Genomic DNA, 21,071 nt, shown 5'->3' with positions numbered 1-21,071 from the left:
GACAAAACTAGGGATTTTTAATTAGTACCATTTATTGGTTGTTTTCTATGAAGAAGCAGAGAATGAAAAATAGCAATAATATGTTCTTCAAATGAAAACACGGAATTGAATACATCGCAAACCTGAACCACAACAAACAAAAATCCCCTTCCGTAAACTGGTGGCGTTTTATGCAATCGCAGACAGGTAATCCTTCACCTCTAAAGGTGAGAGCCGCCTGAAGCCGGCCTCATTGCAGATGCCCACCTCGATGTTGTCCTCCGTCATCTGACCTTCAAAGCTTTCCTAGAACACACAGAACACACCAGTGTTTTCAGGCCTTGGCAGTAATTTAAGACATTACAGTCAACATTGTAGTGATGGGGAAGGTCTCTAGCTGTTCCCGGAAAATTCAACTGGCTGACGCATCCCGCTGAGGCACTTTATGTTCATTACATTCATTCACCTATCCACAGTGATTCACAGTATGGGAGAAACATAACTGCAATCGCCTGATTAATATGAGCCATGGTGCCCGACATGGCTAACAGCATTCCCAGACCAGCAAGTACAGATGCACCATAACTAAAGCATTGTCACAAGTTCAGCAAAACACTAATTATTTCTTTATGTATGCAGATTACATCCATAACAAGCCCTAAGAAGAGAAACATAAAACCATAAAAATATAACCCCACAAAAAAAAATACCACTAGAGGGTGGGGATGGGACGGCAACCAAGCTGCAGTCTAACGAGGTGGCGCTTCAGTCTACATTGGAAGGTGGCCAATTATTATGCCATCTTGACCACCTTGAGAAGTTTGTTCCAAAATTTGGGCAGCCATTACAGACAGGCATCGTGACAGAGAGAAGTGACCATGCAGGGCGGTGGAGCTCAGCCATTCACATACAACAAAGGCTGTAGGCAGAAAGTGTCTGTGAATGATGTCCTCATTGTGAATTCTGATCTCTATCACTGCAGTTTCTTCTGCGTTTATTTATTTTTGTTATTCAATAAAGGGCTCTTTCATTAAGAATCATTGGAAGGATGCTTAATTAGTAGCCTAATGAATAAACACTCCAATGGCACCATATGTAATTGAATAGAAAACTATTACAAAAAAGCTGTGGTTTGAATAGACTGCTACAGTAATAACAGCAATTCCCCCATTGGTAAAATCATTCAATGCAGCAATTTGCTTACAACCATCCATTTACCCAAATTTCGTAGTATTTGGATGTTTCCAGTCATCAGGTTATTCCCTGCCTCATGAGAGTAGCTTATCCAGTCAACTGGTCACCTGCACTCTGCCTGTGGTAGTTGTGCTGACTGTGCAGCCCTCCGGGGCAGTAACTACAGCAGCTCAGCTCACAGTGAAGAGAAGCAGCAGCTGAATCGAAACGAGCATGTTGGCATAAGCCGTCCTGAATTCACGCAGTAGGTTTTAGCAATGGGACCAGAGATGCGTGTGAAAAAAATGAGACGAAAAAGTAAACACAAAAACAATTCCACCCACCTTTAGTGTCAAGATAGCAGTGTGAATGGCATCTTCCAGTTCCAGGTCCTCATTGTATCTGTGGAGAACCAAATGTGTCATCACATTTTTACAAGTAATCAGACTAAATGTGACTGGTCAGAGGAAATAAATAGTGACAAGGAGACAACATTAAAGCCTCATTTGTATTGACAAATTGACATTTGAACTCCAAGATCCACACGTTCTAATAATGATGTAAAAAAACCATGTTGTTATGGTAACTGCCGTATGCTTACCTTTTTTCAAGGAATGTCTTTCCACTGACGTAATTCTTTCCCATTGCTGTTGCTTTCCAGGCAAAATATGCACCCTAGGTGAAAATAATGACAATGTGAGTAAGTGTACATTTTGATAGCTACACCTGTCCTAAGTTAACAAGTTAGCTGTGTCAAGATTACAAGCTATGTATTTAACAGCTGTGTGTTGCAAATTAAATCATAAAAAAACAACGACCATGCCAGTGCCAACTTTGGTGGGAAACCCCATAGAATGATGCACAATTAGTACATCACATTGTAGTCTAGATTTTCTATGTGTCAATGTTTAATTTTAGTATTTAAAAATAAACTAATCAGATATACATTATGTTACATAATTGCACACAGGATGCTTCATGTTACAACCAATAGATGTCAACCTTGACTACCACAAAAATCTAATCAACTACAGTCTTGATTGCCTATGAGCAATCTAAGGTTAATATATCAAGTCATATATGCATTTTATGTGTTCCTGCATATTTACTGTAAAAGAGACCCTAGGCCATTTAATCTGATGACTGTATTTTGTAAGCCCAAGTTCAAATCAAAGATGCAAAGGGACAAGATTTAAAATGTCTCCTCTTGTCCTATCTCAGATGTTTGAGTTTTAGAACATCCAAGAAAAACTCACTGTCTCTTCTCATCTCCTGTCAGCAGCATGCATCCTAGCAACCAAAGATTGCTACATACATGGTTCTTTGAAAGTTAAACAGAGCATTGAATGCAAATGTTTGAATAACCTAGCCAGCAAATGACTCCTGCCTAAGATATTGGGTGCTTTGAAGATCTCTTCACGACTCACATTAAGCCATGTACTTACTCTTAAAACTTATAAACAGGAAAACAATAGATAATAATTTAGTTGTAAATGTAAAGTTCCCCTGATTAGTATACCATGTGTAACACCTCCAGAGGCAACATCTTTATGGAATAAGATGGCCCAGCTCTGAGTATTTTTAATGAAAGGCTACTGACAGTGACAGCAGAGAGTAACATGATGCAACTCACAGAGGGGTCTGACTGGAAGAGGTAGGGCCTGTCTTCATCCCAGCCAGCTATCAGCAGGGACACTCCAAATGGACGCACACCTCTACATAAGCAAGAAGAAGCAAGGGATGATGGAAAAATACAAAAAAGTTTTACCAATGTAGTAACCAAAGTACAGAAGCAGTGATACTGTTTATTAGCTATAGCATTCTCTGTATTGACTGGGTCTTACACTCAGTTGCTGTTATTAAGACCAGTCCCTGCTGAGGGAACGGATGGGGACGGGGACATACCCTGACTGAGTGTACTCCTGCATGACGGATGCCACTCTCTGCACCAGCTGGCCAGTAGGAATGGGTTCTTGGTAGACCAGGAAGTACTGCTGCGCCAACTTCCTCGCTCTCCGCACAAGAACTCTGCCCACAAGACACATGTCAGCATCTTGATGAATCACAGTGTGCTGTTACTGAATATGTGCCACTGGAGGGAGGAAGTGGAGTCAGTACCTGTAGTCTGGGCCCATGCCGCTGTAGACCATGCCAATGTGTTTGGTTATCGGCTCCACTTTGTGCACACTCTGTTCATCGTATAATATGGACTTCTGTTTCTTTTCTGTTGCCAGGACAACTCCATTAGCAGCTGAGAAAAAAGGAAATATTGAAATTGTCTTTAAATGGACATGACCTACAAATATGCTCAAGGTGCAGAAGTTTTGCTATGGTCCACCTTAAACGTTACATTCACTCTGAACAGTAGCAATGTTGTGCAACAACCTATGAGCTATGTTTGGTGAGCGTGCCTTGGGTGTAATGGCATAATCAACTGAAGTAACCAGAAGAAGTGAATGACACATCTGCAGCTATGGTAATGGCACTTTGCAACTGTACACGCAATACAGCATTGTCTCCGTTTATAAACTAACTTCAGACAGCAGCGTTTGGATTGGTCTTAATGAGTTAGCTGGTGACAGCACAAGGCAGCAGCACCCTTTGTGGGGTTCACATAGCCTCGCTCTCCTGTGCTACAAGTACAATTCAAATAGACAGTTCAATGAAAGGTCACAGACACCTGAAATTTACCAATTAAATTGAATAACCTCAAGTCAAAAAGAAGAAAGGAGTGCTAAATGTCAATGGTAGCAAAATAGATATATTGGCATTGCTTTCTTTCTAAAAAGAATTAAACTAAATGATAAGAAAAAGATGACATTTTTAAAGATATGTCAGCATTACATGAGGTTGGAGTTTTTAATCACAAAGCTATATCACCATACCTTTTATGCCCACAGAGGGGGCACCTGCAGCTACTGCTGCCAGGGCATATTCAATCTGGACCAATTTGCCAGAGGGACTGCAGAGGAAAAAAAACTGAGTATTAGTACATTTCCCTCAGCTACTTGAGAAAGGGAATTTAGACTGTTTTTCGTGGCATGCATAATTATTTTTGATATTATGTTGCCTTGAGATGATAAATGTGTTGATTTAAGAACAATTTACAATTCAGGCTTTGCAACTATGGTTGGAACTAAAACTAGCATACTCGTGGATTTTGTTGGAGGTTCTATTAACTCTGCAAATCTATACACACAGCACCACACACAAGTGATAGACAGGCTGACCTACATACCGTATCAATACATGGAAACACATGTACAACAATATAGTATACTTCCAACAACCTAAGATTGATTTTTTATTTTCTCATTGAGTGCACCGAGTGTCAAATTATAAATTACGGACCGAAACCGAAACTAACATAGGTAGCTTCCCAGGTTGACTTACACAACTTAGAAGCTTTCACAAAGCCAGATCATAGTGAGTAAATATCAGTAGATGTGTTCATTCAATTGTGCGAAATAAGTGCTAGCCAGCTAATAAAAATGCTTGGCTCTGCGTAAAAAAGTAAAATACTACTGGTTGCTGAATAGGCCAGTGGTGACTCCGCACTTCTTTCATTTCTAAGTTTGAATGACTTAAAATAATATCAGCTCGGTCACAAATACTGATGTCCTAATTGACCAAAGCTAGCCTACGTTACACGCGCCAGTGTACCTGCAAAATTGTTCTATTTACCTGAATGTTGTAAGAGAGAAGCTGTAACCTCTTTCTGCCATGTTTGCTTGCTTACTTACCGGGGAACAAGCTTAACTGAACGAACAATCGCGATTGGTGGATGGATTATTTACGTCATCAAATAATGCTGTGACAATAAATACAATTGTAACTAAAGTTTCATGTGCTCGTATAAATGCGGCTGTATGTATGTTACACAATAACATTCATCAGTGTAAAATTACACAATAACTATCAACCGACACTATAATATTGCAGAACCAGTGCGACTAGATTGATTTTATAAACCACATTTCCCAGATGTCTTACGGTTTCCCAGAATCCCCAGACCGTCGCAGTAAATTGACATTGCCATCTTGGCCGTGAGGTCGTTCGTTTAGCTCTAATGTCCTGAAAAATAAATGTAACATTACGAAGTTAGCTAGAACAATGTCGAGTCTTTCAGGCTTAGTTTGTTTTTTGAGGCGGTCTTGGTTACGCTTGGAATGGACAATTATGCAGACTGTCGGATTTGACAGACAGATGGGTGAGTTAAAATTTCGTCTACACATGCTGCTGTGAAGTCGCCGACGTTAGCTAGCAAGCTGCTTGCATAGGTAGCTGGTTGGGCTGCTGTAGTTAGCTATATAGTAAACTGACATTGATGTATCATAGCTTGCATGTAGTCAGACCTGAATGGCATAACTAGTTGACTAAAACAACTGTTATCATACAGTCAAAATGAACAACTTTGACCTTCATGGTGCGTAGCCATTAACTATGTATAAGTGATGGTTTTCACACCTATGTTGACCACAGGTGTTATCGATAGACACGCCCAAAGGCTAAAATAAAACAAAATACTCATTGTGTCGCAACATTGTGTCTCCTTCTGCGATTAAATTGACTTACATTTCGGATATCTCTGTCCTTCGTCAGTCTTCTTATGCTAACGAGATAGGTAGGACACATTTAATATTTGACAAGGCGTGTATAGTGTAACTTTTCATTTGAAAATCAGAACCAGAATTTCTATCGCATCGCAGCTGTGTTAGATTTAAAAAAGGCTCATTCAGGATAGATAATTGAGTATATTCATGTGTGCACATGAAATTGTGATCTCTTTTTGCTACTAAAATGTCCTTTTTTCAGAGAATAGTGCATTGTGGGCTGATAATTTGTTAGCTGCACTGTGGTTATGGGTGATTAAACTTACGCATTGTTTTTACCTTGAAGCTCCAGCATTAGTGCAAGGTCCAGGACTCCTTCCCCTGCCTCTGCCTGAGAATGAGCACCAACAGCATCAGGAACACAGCTTCCTAGATAACATCTTTTGGATGGCTGCCCCCAAGAAGAGACGAACCATTGAAGTGAACCGCTGCAGAAGGCGAAACCCTAATAACCTCATTGAAGTTAAGGTATCTGCTATTTCGCTTCTGCAGTAATCCTAGGGAGAGCTGGTGATGTTATATGAAAGATGTTTCAAATATGCGTTATTGGCACTGACCTTCCAGTGTTAAGGTGCAGTGGCAATGTGTTCCAGCCCCCAAAGCAAAATTAACATGAGCTTGACCACCTACTCATATGAATGTTTTTATACATATGCTATCATTCCTCTGAATCACTTGTCAAGATTAGTAAAAGCACCATGTACTGTTCTGTGAAATTGTTCATAAAGAAGCTCATAGTTGCTAGCCAGTGTGAGTGAGTTGTAGTCAGTAGTCAAAAAACTTCTGTGGGACCTTTGTCATTCAGATGTAAAGAGCAGATCAAACTGGTAATAAAATTTTTTTGCCAGTTGTGAACAAATATACAGTGCAGTCCGTAAATATCCGGAAAGTTACAGTTGTTTTTACTCTGAATTCCAGCACATTGGATTTGAAATGAAACGGTGAATATGAGGTTAAAGAGCAGACTGTCTACATTTTGGCCCTTTTTATGTACATGTGAATTCATAGCTAAGACATATAATTGTTTATGCAGTTATTAATACCAGTAACACTACATGCTGACCCTTCTCCTCTCCCTGGTAGACTAACATCGTGCCCTGCCCTGAGTGTGGACACCTGAAGATGAAGCACATGCTGTGTGGGTTCTGCTATGAGAAGGTGCGGAGGGAGACGGCAGTGATCCGGCGTCAGATACAGGCCATGGAGGGCGGGCCCCTCAAAACCCCCGCGGTGCCGAGGGTCGTGGTCTACCAGGGCGAAACGCCGCAAGAGGGCGACGAGGGAAAGCAAATCATCGAACGGAACCGGAAGCGGCCTTCCTGGTTCACACCAACCTGATCTTGTAAATTACTCCATAGCACTGTTTTACTTTTTTGTATACCGCAGGTAATTAAATATGTGTCGGCACAGTATGAGTGTGTGTGCAATTGTGGGTGTGCAGTCTCTTTGGCAAACCACACAGCTTTTCTTTAGATCATTACAGAAGGCTAAAGTATGAGTAGAGTATGGTGTCTCCCGCAAGACAAATTAAAACAATAAAATGCCCTGTCAAATGAAAATAAGTCATAAAATACTCTGGCAGGTTGAATGGCAATATTCCTGTACCAAAGCTTCATCAGTAATTCCAGGGTGGAAAATGGGCAAATAATATATTTAGTCATGGGATTCCCATGGATATTTACAGTGAAAGTCCTGCAAGAAACCTTTTCAATCGTAGATCGCTCAATGACGATAAATTTGGAGTCAACAGGGAGTGAGATTCAATGGGAGAAATGCGGCCCTGCCAAAATTCATATCTGAAAATGTAAATGTAGGCTATATTGCTTTTATCATTTGTTGCCGTGAGCTGAGCCTTAATAGACTACCCGAACTATTAGCTAGGAATAGTAATTCCTCTTTAATTATCTTGCACACCGAGGCTAATGTTAGGCATATAAAACTGCCATGAGCACACAATACCATTTCTCGGGGGAAGGCAATACCTCTGAATGTTTGAGTCTTTTAGTCTTAATTAAAATTAAATCAATAAAAAAAATAAATAGATTTTTAATAGATCAGTTCGTTTTATTGATAGCATTTACAAATGACAATGTGTTAAAAAGCAATAAAAATCTAAAAGAATGCAATTTTTATCTTTACATGTGCTTCACCATGTGCCTAGCTATAGCAGTTGTAGAGCACTAGTCATATACCCTGTGAGAAATACATGGATAGATGTGAAAGTGTGGATAAATAAATAGTAGAACAAGTCAAGGCTCTAGTACTGCATGTAATACTACTGACCTTTTGTCCAGGCAAACCTATTGGGCCTTCAATACCGGGATCTCCCTGTGAAAAGCCACATTACATTTCAGAGCAGTAAGATTCATCAGGAAACGACAACATTTTAATGTATAATTGTTTTCAAAAAAACAACAAGCAAAGCAGAATGTTTAAATGTTAGGTGTTTTGGAACCTCGTGATGACTTGATATTCTCTTGACCTCCAGTTGTGTTCGGATCACACAAACACAAGCGTTTCAATACATTTTCTCTTCATGATGCTAAAACTGAGTGTTATAGGGTATCATTTACGGAGTGCTTTTATTTTACTTCTTTACATTTTCCTCAGTTTGTTCTTCTCAGTTTGGAATGCCCAGGTTGCAACTCTTGGCCACTTAAGGCAGAAAATGCTACTCAGCAGCAACGTTGAGGATGTCCTGTTCCCTGGAACCCTTATTCCATGGATGACATTATCAATCGCTGGTGATGCCAGGATTCAGTCAAGAGCACAGAACAGGGATGCGACCTAAAATATTTTTGCTGCATCTTCTCATCTTAATGATCTAAGGGCCAAGAGGTAGGTCGCAATAGGTTACCAGGCCACCAGCTTAATAACCCTTCTACAGGATGTAGCCTACCGCTGCACTATCCACACCTGCCTTAATGCCATGTGCCACTTGGGGGCCTCCACTGATTATATGGTTAAGAGGCTTCCGTGTGAGATGGTTCCAGCATGAATGAGGACTGAGACAAACAGAGTAGTGTCTGCTGCAGCTGATAGCACTTTCCACATTGTTCATCAATGCACTTTCAAGTACTATTAAATAAGCGTTATGTTAGCATTGTCCAGTTACTCTTCAGTGTCTGTCATCGTACCATCTCTCCTGGGAATCCTGGCTCTCCGATGGCACCTTCAGTTCCTTTGGCACCCTATGAGAGACAAAAATATTTCCTGAACATAGGTTTCTGTTAACAAAATTGCTATGCTTGACCACAAAGCTGCAATCTGTCTTACCTTTCGACCCCTCTGTCCTTTAGGACCTGGTCTCCCTGTGGTTTGTACAGGACATTGGACCTTGGCCCTGGGGGAAACCAAACAAATGCGTCATGCACATGAGACATGCACCAGACTGTAAGATTTACTAAAGAGCTCAAATTTGTTTTCAGGAAGAAAGTTGGGTCACTATGTCTTGGAGGACATGGCATTGTTCTTGATCTTACAATGAAATTGTACTCACCACAAATTTGCCTTCCTTAACCTGGAAGAAGAAAGAGATGCATATTATATATATTGCAGGCCACATGGCCAATAATAAGAAAGCTAATGCTGATCAGAGGAGAGATACATCTCTCAAGACAGTTGGTGATCTGGAGGTACCTGGTGAGTAGTTAGGGGACATTTATTCAGCAGTAAGTGCAGTAAGTGTAGACCCCCAATCATAGTTAGCTAACGACACAGCCCAAGCTCGATCTGCAATGGCTTAGAAATAAGGCTCAGTCCGGAGTCACAGTAAATAGCTTCACTCACTCAACCACTCAGATAAACTATGATGTTCAGAACTTGTTGAACAAATATTAAAATTGGTCGCACAGTTTCAGTGGGATGCAATTTCAGATGACCCTACTTTAACAATGCTAAACAGTATTCTTTATGATCTGTGATAGAGCGCACCCCTTAACCTTCCAATGGGAACAGCCCTGTGGTTGGACTTGCGATGGTGTCAGTTATCATTTGGACAGCTGCATCCTGGCTGGGTCTTGGAAACGCCAGGTAGTCCTTCTGGTAGAGCTGCACGGGGGAGCTGGCAATCTGCCTCAGCTCACTCTCCGCGGTGTTCTGGCCCGTAGCCACCACAAAGATCTTCATGCCTGCGGCCTTTGCGGCCTCAGCAGCCTGCTGGACTCCACCACACGGGCTGCCAGTCACGTGCCCATCAGTCAGAACCACGGCGAACTGCAGCTTCCCTGGAGAAACATGGCTCATCTGCTCCGTCATGTTCTGCAGTCAATGAAGGTTCCACGGCCAATGTACCTGATAGCTTTGGCCCTGGCCAGAAAGACAGAGGCCTCGCTGGTGACCCGGCTGAAGATCTCCATGCGGTCAGAAAAGTGCAGCCCACCGTAGGCCCACTGAACCTTGCTGGACCTCAAAGTGGTACCCTCCAGCTTCTCCACAAATATCTTGAGGAATCTTTTCAGCTCCTCCACCGGGCTCCCCCATGGGTACTCCCTCAGTGCCACACTCTCCGATGTGTTGATGGCAAAGTACACATTGATGGGGCAGTCTCGGTCATCTGGGTGGCACAAAGAAGAGTCAAAATTGGGCATCCATTAGACCGGAGGTCACCAACTCAGATCCTAATGATTGATAGGGTCTCCTGGACCAAGGGATTTGCTTGCTGATTGTTGGGTTTTGTTTTCACCTTAAACCATTTCACCCATGAAGGGAGGATTATATCAACTTTATTTAGTCAATTAAATGCTGAGAAAACCAGCAGATCATGCTGTCCTCCAGGACCAGGGGTGGGGGGACCCCTGAATTACATAAAAAGACATTTCAATCTTCATTAGTGTGTGGGTACAAGTGAAACACCACACGTTTGGTATAGTAATTGTAAGGTTTAAATATATTTCAAACTGCATATGATCTTTTACGAGGTAAATTAAGATACAAACTGAAATAGAGATCATAGAATGAATCGCATACACTGTTAAACAATTTTTTAAATTCTTACACAACATCATAACTTTGATCTAAACTACAGAATTCAATAAAGAAATGTATGCTTGTTGAAATGTCTATAGAAGTATACAGTTACACGATTTCATCAAGGTCACAGTTTATTCATTCTCTATTTTGGTGATTAAAATAGTGTTGATCATAGATCTGTCCATGATCAAATGACAAACCTAATCTCTTCATCTCTGACTAAGTGATAATAAAACTAGGTGAGGGGCAGAGGCGGTCACTGCCATGTTAAAGCCACATTCAATAAATGGCATTACCTACAATTAATATTTGTATAATCATCTCTTCCTTGTCCAATATGCATTTTCTGGTGACATCGTTTACATCCCTGAATTCAGACTAGCCCTCACCCTTGCTGTTTGCAGGCTGAATGACGAGGTTTTCATACTCAGGGTCCTGGGCAGAGACCCGAAGAGCCCACAGCAGGAGGACAGTTTTCAGAAGGACATCCATTAGGAAACACAGGGCCAGAGGTCGCAGAAGCAGTAACACACACTGTGTCGCAAGCTACGAAGAGAGGAAGACTCCAGCCCCCTGGAGCCCCCACCAAAGTCGGACATTAATTAAACAACCATCAGGCGTATTAAAATAAATTTATATTACATTACGAGACACTTCAGCTGTTTTTTTTTCTGAACAAACACTCAGTGTAAGTCCAGTGCAAAATATCTCATTGATTCACTTTGATAAGCTTTGTTTGTATTGCACAAAGTTTAACAAAATTAGAAACAGTCATATAATGAGCTCGTAAAGTCTTACCTACTGCAGGAGAGCTTCAGATCTGCAGTCCTTTGTTAACTCTGATCCCTTGTTTCTTCCTGGGTAGGTAAGATCCCTTTAGACTACCTGTTAAGACTTGCCAGGCATCACAGTGCATCTGGAATTCTCGTGGGTAGATTTATGGAGAAAACACTGAGCCAACAACACCGATGTGTATCAGTGCTCACTTGTCTAGCGTGACATTCTTTCAGTGTTTCAGAACGGTTCTTTTTGTCATGAGTACTCAAAGTGAGTGCTAAAGTACATTGACTACCAAGAGCAGATACTAAGGAATTCAAAACAACAGCATGTTTAATCTTGTGGCTACTGGGTGAAACCAGTTTAATTAAAACTTCACAATTGATTAGAAGGCCTATCAATGGTGGGATGAGTCTTTCTAAATCACATACTGTACATGCATTTTGGATGGTCCAATTTTTTTCACTTTTGGGAAGTAACACTATGGATGTAGATATTTTTTCAGTGAAAAACAAAAAATTACATCAAACACAATTCCTTTTATTCCTTTGTTGAATTGATGATATATTGTGTTTCACTATCTTAATATAAAAGTCACACAATAAAGGTGACTCCTTGGCTAGGAGGGTTTTTGTTTGAATTAGGGTTAGAGTTTGGAAAACAGTGCTTTAGGGATGGGGAGATTTGGGTTATGTTTAACCCTCCTGTTATGTTGCGGGTCAAATTGACCCTTTTTAAAGTTTGAAAATCTAGGAAAAATACTTAAAATTATTTTTTCAGTATGAAACTTCTTCTACTGGCCTTAATTAGTGTAATCAACATTTTAAATGAAAATGGTTCATTTCATGTATTTGCAAACCCCCCCTGTATGGGGATTGACCCGGGAACATTTTTGCTGTACCTAAAAAATGAACAGAACAGGAGGGTTAAGGGCTGTAAAGGATTAGTGGAAGGATCAGTCATTTATTTGAGAATCTTATTATTATTATTATTATTATTATTATTATTATTATTATTTTCTTCAATTTTCAGACCTGATATTTTACTTAGTAAAATGTCCAGTGTTAATTCAACTCTAACACAGTTTATATTCAGTCTTGCGAAAATATTTATTTAAAAAATACACATTAGGCCTACATATTTTCACAATCTGCTATGAAACGTAACGTCCGTTAATCGAGTTTCGAATTTCTATTTCGCCTTCAAAAGTCTGAAATTCCCCATGGAATTCCTCCACTTTAATGGAATGATATTCAATGTTTTGCCCTCAGCATGCGCAGTACAGGCTTACATCCGGGGCTTCTCAATCTTCACAAGAAGGCGTGCCTTCCTGTCTAGTTAAATATGTTTGTCTATGGCTGCAACATTAGTAGTAACTTTACTGCAACCTTTCTTACAAGTTGCTTGACCATTCCGTTTACAACGAGCCTCAGCCGAAAGCAACTCTTACGCTGTTTTTTCGATCTGTAACACGTTATATCACTTGAAAGATAATACGGTAGGCTTCTGCGTTTTCGATAGAAACGTTAAGCGAAATGTGCGATGTCGGGTCCATTAAAGCTTGTGAAGCCTTGGTTGTATAACGTCAAATATGACATTTCAAAAAGGGAGTCATAGTTGCGGTTGAATCACAAACGTGAGCGAGAACTTGACTGTCTTATTGAGCACCTGGGTTATATTTGTATAAAAATCACATTAGAAATTATCTGCCGAGTGTCGACCAGGACTGGACACTAGAAGCTGCATGTGAGTCGCTGCAAGCTGAATACAAAGACTGGGCCTTGGGGTAATGGTTAGCTGGGATTGGTAAACGCTTAGCCTGATATAGACTAACCCAGATCTGCTTGCAAACCTGTATTTCCTGTGTAAACCGTTGCAAAATAATTAACATTTTCTAAGATTACTGAGGACGCCAATGTAACCGAGTTAGCTGTAGGTATCTGTCTACTATAGGCCACCGTACCAGTTTCCTGTTAGAGGAGTGGCATAGTTAGCTATCCCACCGTTAATTATTACTTATTAGAAGTTGTAATGATAGGTGTTTATAACAGACGTTATGCGCTAGCTGACTGGTCACAGAATATTCCCTTAATTTTTGTGACTTTATGGGTGGTCTTGTGTAAACCATTCAGTGTGATTGTATAAGGTTGAAAATGCTGCTTTAATTCGGGACATAAATGCACTCAAAAATATTCTTGCTCTAGGGCTTCTCTCTATGAACAACTTGAATGACCCCCCAGGATGGAACTTCGGACCAGACCGGCGAGGAGACGGGGACAGCAACAAGTGGAATTATGCTCTTCTTGTGCCCGTGCTTGGCCTGGCAGCCTTTCGTAAGCATTACATCGCCATGAGGACTTTCACAACAGTGTCCAAAACTATAAATGTAACGTATGCAATCCCGTATTGCAGGGGGAAGCCTGAGAGCTCTTTTAGGCCAGCGGTGTGAAATTACACGGTGTCTGTGGGTATATTTGATTTCCGGTCATTCAGTGACCGATTTAGGCCTTGGAAACAAGGCGTTTGGCTTTTTAGCCAACCATTGATTTAAATGTGTCACTTAAGTGTGGAAATGCACCAAAAACTAGCTGACACTTCTCCAGGACTGGTGTCTGACTCTCTTCTTCTAGTCATACATGTGGCCTGTCTGCTGAACTTGTGCTGTTTTCTGCAGACTGGATCTGGACCAGAGAGTCAAAGAGGGAGATTGGGGAGGTGAAAGCTGGGTACGCCCGAGATCTGACGGCCGTGTCCAACAGGCTGGAGCGGAAGTACAGGCAGGCCATGACGGAGAGCCGTCGGGCAGCGGTCCGCGTGGAGCTGGATCTGGAGAAGGAGCGGCAGCGCGCGCAGGGCTACAGGCAGGCGGTCCACTCCCAGGGCCAGCAGCTCCTGGAGGAGCGCAAGCGGCTACAGGAGGAGCGCCAGGCGCTGGAGGAGGAGAAGCAGCGGGTGGCGCAGCGCGGCGCGGCAGCCGTCCTCCTCGAGGACGCGCTGGGACGGGAGAGCGAGCGGCAGGCTAGCGCCGCGGCGGTGCTGAGCGAGTTTGAGGCCGGGCTGGTGGAGCGGCAGAGCGCTTTCTGCAATGCCTTCCTCCCCCGGAAGTGGCGGCTGGAGATGGAGAGGGACCTACTTAACCGGGCCGCCGCGGAGCCGCTGGCCGCGGAGCTGAACATGGAGAGCGATCTGGAGGACATCTTCAGAAATGACCGCCACTGCGATGTCCTGACCGGGGACAAGCGGAAGAACGGCAGCCTGATGTGGTTGTACCTCAGGTTCTGGCAGCTGCAGGTTACTTTGCAGAAACACAAGAGGGCACAGGAATCTCTACTGGGTGTGAAGCCAAACCAAAAGTGACCTCACCAGGATAACTATGAGAACCTGAAGCTGCTCTGTGGAGAAAGTATTGATATTGCTGACACGAACAGGGCTTTTAGTGTGCATTAAAAACATTGGGCATGATAGTACTATCTGCTAGCATATGCTATTTTTGCAGTGCTGGCAAAATGTGAGTCAACTTTTACAAGTCAGAAAATGTTCTGATCACTTTTTGGTAGAATCACTAGGTTTGACTGTACGGGTAATGTTTAACAGTCATTGCAGTGAGCACATGCAAGTAATTCAGTTTTAGAATGTCTGGTGTGCTGAAAGAGTAATTTAATTGAAAAGCTGTGGTTTGATGTTGTTCCTTTACAGTTTTTTGAATATATGCATTAGCCCTGAACTGGGTTACAAAATCACTTTGCTTGTGTTCTTAGTTGTTGAACAGGAAAACAAGTGTTTTATATGTATAACTAAGGCTGGGTGTTTATAATGGAAAATATTGGTGAAAGTCACAGAGCGGTCACAGCAAAGTTGTTGAAACTGAGCTTCCTCAAGCTACTAAAATAATGAAATAGGGTACCGTGTGTGAGTCTTTTATTTGGGTACATGTTATACATTGTGAGGTCTGAGCCTTTGATTGAGAGCGACGTTTCTGTAATAGAGGAAGGTGCATTCAGCTGCGACACTGTTGACTGGGGCCATGAAACATCTGATTGCAACAACTGACGAGTTGTTAATAACTGATCCCAATGCCTTCCAGAATCTGTCTACATTATCATGCTTTATTTTTCACAGCATTTGGCAAAATGCATAGACCTATTCAAATCACTCTGTAGGCTACTTTAAGGTTGACAGTTACCAACCAAGACTGATGGAAAATCACAGAATGCACTAAATATGGGGGAAATCCTGAAATGGAAAAAAATGGAACAGCCAAAAAAATGGCAAAAATCATAGATTCCATGAAAACACCCAGCCATGATACGTATAACTAATGTAGTATGAGTAAGGAACATGCACTGTTTGAACTTGGGATTCTAGTGCCACAGGGGTGCTTTTACCACAGCAGAAACACACTCTATAAAGTTATTACCTTTGACAAACAGAGAAGGCAGGGCTTTTGTTTTGCCACATTCCACCTGTTTGATAGCAGGATCTCTCTAAAAGTTATACATAATTTTGGATGAAACTGTGGAAAGCTTGCTCACGGGGCTAGGAAGAACTGATTTACTGTTTACACAGATTGCCCAAAAGGGGGTGTGTCAGTGTGTCAGACTTCTCACCAAAGGCATATCTGAATGGATTCACATAACACCATGAAACTTTGTGCCTATCAGCAGGGGTGTGTGGAAGAGTTCATGTCCAGCCACTGTACAACTGCTGTGCTGATTGGCCATGTGGTATCGCAGTAACCCACTAAAATGTGTGGGTAGGATTTAAACAGGCATATCAATGCCCTATTTGTGATGTAGGCATGAAAATGTATATCCTCTTGTGAACGGTATGGAAGGAATTGACTTTTGGTGAATATCCGACATTTGGAACGGGCATATCTTGACAATTGCATAGTGTTGGCAGAGGTATGTACTCTACTGAGTGCCGTCTTCCAGTTGCCAGTGTAATGTTTGAATTGTTTATGACACTAAAAGAAGCAAAAGATACATACATTTACCATGTTTTTCTGATCTTTCAACTTGACAGTTCAATCAGACTTTTGCAAATGAGAACTATGCAATCAATGATCAACTGCTCTTTGAACAATTAGCTATATATTGGATCTCTCCTGTTAGTGTAAGAACACAAATGTGTTTTTTTGCTGTTTTTGGTGCTTCGATTCATGATCTATTTTAGAACAATAAAATATTGTGTGTAGATCTGATGGTACATTCAGTTCAGATAATTCTTTTTTCAGCACTGACTATGTGAAAGGAATATTTGAAAAAGAGGAGGAACGTGAATTTTAGGTTTGTTGTCTGTTACCATAGTCCTGAAATATGAGAACTACGGTCTTTCTGGAACTGAAACCATTAACATTATATTGAGCTTACACACATGATGAAACCTTCATGATGTTTGATGTAAAAAAAACTACTGATAGAACAGTGGCTGATTTAATGTAACTACAATGTTACATCTTAAGAAGGGAAATCAAAAATGCGAATGTTAATATAAAACTTGATGCTATCAGTGCTGTTAAAATAAAATGTGTTTATACAAAGATGTTATACCAGTTTTAATGTCAAGTAAGAATGGATTGTACTGTAGGTTGTTAACATCAAAGTGGGTGCTTTAATGATGTAGCCTACGTAATGAAGCAAGTGCCTGTGTTTTAATGTCTTTCAGCAGTGGTTGACATATAGTTACTCCTCGTAATAGTGAACTTCCTGTATATAGTGTGGTCAAAGTGCTTCAGAGCAATAAAAAGTAATTGTCATCGTTATCTGAACAGCACATCGGAACATCATGAAATGGGTGCCATTCCTCTATCCTGGCTATCATTACAGCTCTTCTGTTTCATGGTTTCTGTTTCTCTCTCTTGTTTGTACGGTATTGGAGTAGCTATGCTTCCAACAGAACTTCGTACCTTGAAGCACTGGGAACAATTGTTTATTCTTGCGCAGTCACCAGGACTGATGTTTCCCAACTGTATTTTTCCTGGTAGTGAATTGGGCTAGCCTCCAGAGGCGACTGTCTCGTGAAAAGGTCCATAATATCAGACAACTGGGCAAGAAGCTGATGAATGACTGTAATGCTGTAAATAAATGGAGGAAGAGCCAGAGAAAGACACATATATTTGTTTTAATTATTATTAAGCACATTATTTATACCAATATTCTGCAGGTCTGACATTCCACTAAACAAGTCCTGTAGTTGTGGAACAGATAAATTAGTTTTCTCATTTTTCTTTATTGTGCACTTGAAAAGTGAACTTTGACGTCTTGATTTTTTATTAATAGCTTTGAGGAGGGATTTGGGAGCTCTACAGTGACTTGTCCTCCTTAGCTTACCAGAATCTTTATGATTTCTGAGCTCACCAGTGCTGCCTTTCTTCTTGATGATGTTCCAAACAGTTTTGGTAGGCCTATGGGTTGCGCTATGTCTGACTTTTTTAAAGTTTTTTTATTCTCAGCCTCATAATCAATTCCTTGACTTTCATTGGCAACTCTGGTCTTCATGTTGACAAACGCCAATAATAGACTCCAAAGAAGGTCAAAAGGTTAATATCAGAACTAGATGCTGAAAGCTGTCTTAAACCTGCACTGAAGAAGCAATTGAACAATAATCAGAAACACCTCTGTAGCCATTTGTCCCAAACATTATGATGCCCTGAAATGGGGGGACTATTTATAAAAAATGTTTCTACCCAGTGAAACCAAAATGTATAATACCCTAAAATAAAAGAAAGAAATATATACGTCTTTGTCCCAAACATTATAGAGCTCACTGTATATCTTGAAACTGCTGTAGGCTGATATCAGCGCCAACTGGTAGGCCTATAATGGGCTACATCTATTGTACCACGGTTTATATCATTTAACCACTCTGTCATCCATTCACCTCTGGAAAATTCCAATTACATTCTGTTGTATAATTATATTATTGCAGGTCCGTGATTGGTTATGAATGTATTCCAGTTTACGTCACATTACTGGGTCTTCACTGGCATCTCTGTGGACTATGAGAGGATTCACGTGGTGGTGAGATGAGATTTGATACTCTATGGGCTATACAGGCGGGTTGTGTGACTTTTGGCATGTGTTCGGTGATTTTGGAGATTTCAGTCTTTTGCAGACACATGCCATTCGACAGCGCTTGTTTGTACTCCATGATAGATCTGAGCTCTGTGGGGCTGAATGCTCGGTTTGACTCCTTGCGTGACGGTGGTTTGCCTGGTGTGAAGATTGGCACAGGGAGAACATTCTTACAGCGCAGCTGGTGCTCGGCCATCTTCTGCCCCTGTCTACCCAGCCGGATCGTTTGGTTGGGGTGTCTCTGTACCAGGAAATTTGCCTCTTGTTTCTGCTCGTAGGTCTCCTTACGTGAAGAATCCTCCTCTAACAATGCTGTCCTGTGAAAAGTAAAATATCATTCACAAAAATCATGCCTCATCAAATATTCAAATGCTAGTCTAGCAATGAAGTCAGTCAAAGTTTAATTTCCCTCAAAAGTGTATACTGTACACTAGAAGTAAATATGTGAAACATACTTTACATATAACCATAATATAAGTAACAAAACATCAGCCAATCCATCACATGCATATTATTTTGAATAGAATCAATGTATGTTCAAAATAAGTATGAATGCACAAACTCAGAAACACAATTTTGTTTACATAATTACATAAATGGCAAATTCCTACAATAACAGGAAAGATTCACTTTCAAATCTAATCTTAAATACATGTTTCATACAATAGCAAATTTAAGATATAGCCTACTTCATTGTGAGTATGATTTACAAAGTCACAACTGCTTTGAGACCAAATAAAGTTTAGCGCAGAAGCTTGTTATGCTGCCACATACTTCTGTTCTGGTCTTGTCTCCATTACCAGGTCCAGCCAAGTACAATGGTAGTGTTCCCTCTTTTCCTCATTGCCCTCTTCCACATCACAATGAGCATTCACCAGATAAGAGCTGACCTTTCTGCTTAGGCAATGCATCACGAGACGAGTAGAGACACCCAGCTGGCTTGGGTTGTGCTTTTGCTCTGAGCTTGCAGTGAAAAACAGTCACACCCATACGACCCTCCTGTTCCTCTTAAATAATGGCACGTCCCTATTTTTGTTCCACTGCATCATGGCAAATATGTTCATTGGATTCGCGAGCTCAGGATTAGCTTACAACAGCCATGGAGAGACGAAATGATGAACTGCACATTTGTGTAATGATATAAATTACAGTTCCACTGAGGAGTTGAGGACGCGCGTCTCTTCTTTCAGACCTGGCACACAGCTGCAGTAAATGAGTGCTGGGGAAGAGCAGTCTGCTTTAAATTCCTTATAAATGACATTTAAGTGTCTAGAATGTTTCATTTTAATAAATTACTCATATTTGTTTTTTTTAACAATAGATTTCATTCATAGCTGGTCATTTTGATCAAATGAGCTGCATATTTTTGAGCAATGTCAAAAACTACTGTTGTTCAAGTTCAAATCCAACATACTGTATCTCCAAAACAATGACAAAATCCACAAATGGGAATTGAAAATCTGCATATCACAATTACTGCATCACTTCCGTCCTGTTGTTTTTTCGTGATTGTCTCATTTGATGTAGAAAACTAATAGCAGCCAATGATATTTCATAACATAGCCTTAACATAAACACAGCTAGTAAATAATTTTGCACTGTACACTGCGTGTTATTCACACAATTTCCACCTATTGCTTTTCTCAGAAACACATACGTGTATAGGGCAAAGCTATGATTTCTCAGACACTGATATGTAGAAGTGATTGTTTAAGTGTCTACGCTGTCAGCATGTGGACGGGGAGATTAAAATTCCCTACCTTGAAGATCGTTGTGATGGCCTCTCTCGCACAGGATGCAATGCCATTACTGTCAGGCCGATCCATACTGTGGAGGACCCAGGGACACCTGCCAAAGAGCTTTCTGTCCTTGTTTCGAACAGGTGTTAAAGAGGCAATATGACCACACTTGTGGAGCAGGAACAAGATGTGCTCATGTCAAGTTCACCAGGGGATTACTCTCCTCCAGCTCATCATGGTAGCGCTATTGTTATTGGACAGAATATGAAAAATAATACTGGCTTTGGGTGTGCCCCATCTGCAGATGGGGTGACCTCTGAATATTGTTCCTCCTGATTTGTTGGAAGATTGGTGATATGGTGATATTTCACTTTTGCATGTCATGGTGAAGCTGTAATGCAAGCTTAATTTGGGCTGTCGGTTATGCAGCAGCCTCATGTGTAACACAAGATCATGAAGAAACCATTAATCATGCTTTCTGAGGACCTGATCACCTGTTTCAGATTAAATTACAATTTCATTATGTGTCTTTGGAAGACACACACACATACACATACAGCAGAACCTCTGAGATACACTGGAAGTGGAAGCTGTCTGAAATGTTCACAACTTTGAAAATGACATCAAAATACATAAGTTCTAAAAATCATTATTGTTGCCCAATTTTGAAATCGTTCACTCTCATTGTTTAGCCGTCAACCTTAAGTTTAAATGAATTAGTAATTAAAACTTTAATTGACATT

The 21,071-nt window shown here is 40.9% G+C and overlaps 4 protein-coding genes, 1 long non-coding RNA gene and 1 pseudogene across 10 annotated transcripts; 2 read left to right on the top strand and 4 right to left on the bottom strand.

Moving 5' to 3' along the window:
* Positions 1-14: 14 nt before the first annotated feature.
* On the bottom strand, positions 15-4,981 carry psma2a (proteasome 20S subunit alpha 2a). Its single transcript, XM_064338272.1, has 8 exons — positions 4,837-4,981; positions 4,038-4,114; positions 3,271-3,403; positions 3,058-3,180; positions 2,786-2,867; positions 1,754-1,827; positions 1,497-1,554; positions 15-285 (listed from the first exon to the last, which is right to left on the bottom strand). The coding sequence occupies exons 1-8, from the start codon at positions 4,875-4,877 to the stop codon at positions 169-171; spliced, it is 705 nt and encodes a 234-aa protein (XP_064194342.1). The 5' UTR covers positions 4,878-4,981; the 3' UTR covers positions 15-168.
* Positions 4,982-5,149: 168 nt separating this feature from the next.
* On the top strand, positions 5,150-7,192 carry mrpl32 (mitochondrial ribosomal protein L32). Its single transcript, XM_064338287.1, has 3 exons — positions 5,150-5,362; positions 6,052-6,233; positions 6,849-7,192. The coding sequence occupies exons 1-3, from the start codon at positions 5,266-5,268 to the stop codon at positions 7,101-7,103; spliced, it is 534 nt and encodes a 177-aa protein (XP_064194357.1). The 5' UTR covers positions 5,150-5,265; the 3' UTR covers positions 7,104-7,192.
* A 788-nt stretch (positions 7,193-7,980) lies between these two features.
* LOC135256487 (uncharacterized) lies at positions 7,981-9,289 on the bottom strand. Its single transcript, XR_010330443.1, has 3 exons — positions 9,042-9,289; positions 8,903-8,956; positions 7,981-8,093 (listed from the first exon to the last, which is right to left on the bottom strand). It is a non-coding gene; the product is annotated as an uncharacterized LOC135256487 (long non-coding RNA).
* A 412-nt stretch (positions 9,290-9,701) lies between these two features.
* Positions 9,702-11,348, bottom strand: LOC135256469 (collagen alpha-2(VI) chain-like; annotated as a pseudogene).
* A 1,468-nt stretch (positions 11,349-12,816) lies between these two features.
* Positions 12,817-15,413, top strand: ccdc127a (coiled-coil domain containing 127a). Of its 6 annotated transcripts, none has more exons than XM_064338220.1 (3): positions 12,817-13,011; positions 13,754-13,846; positions 14,273-15,413. In XM_064338220.1, exons 2-3 carry the CDS (start codon positions 13,755-13,757, stop codon positions 14,868-14,870), a joined length of 690 nt encoding a protein of 229 aa, XP_064194290.1. In that variant the 5' UTR covers positions 12,817-13,011; position 13,754; the 3' UTR covers positions 14,871-15,413. The 6 variants fall into 6 exon arrangements, with proteins under 6 accessions (XP_064194290.1, XP_064194276.1, XP_064194250.1 ...); XM_064338206.1 differs by having other exon boundaries at positions 12,819-13,011; positions 13,718-13,846; XM_064338180.1 differs by having other exon boundaries at positions 12,823-13,011; positions 13,718-13,846; positions 14,188-15,413.
* A 2,205-nt stretch (positions 15,414-17,618) lies between these two features.
* Positions 17,619-19,869, bottom strand: zmp:0000000930 (telethonin). The gene is made up of 2 exons (XM_064338233.1): positions 19,364-19,869; positions 17,619-18,906 (listed from the first exon to the last, which is right to left on the bottom strand). Exons 1-2 carry the CDS (start codon positions 19,498-19,500, stop codon positions 18,495-18,497), a joined length of 549 nt encoding a protein of 182 aa, XP_064194303.1. The 5' UTR covers positions 19,501-19,869; the 3' UTR covers positions 17,619-18,494.
* Between the last annotated feature and the right edge of the window lie 1,202 nt (positions 19,870-21,071).

This window comes from Anguilla rostrata, chromosome 1 (assembly GCF_018555375.3).
Source record: "Anguilla rostrata isolate EN2019 chromosome 1, ASM1855537v3, whole genome shotgun sequence".
Classification (NCBI taxonomy): Eukaryota; Metazoa; Chordata; class Actinopteri; order Anguilliformes; family Anguillidae; genus Anguilla; species Anguilla rostrata.
Note: the sequence above shows the minus strand (reverse complement) of the source record. Positions and strands in the feature narration are given on the sequence as shown.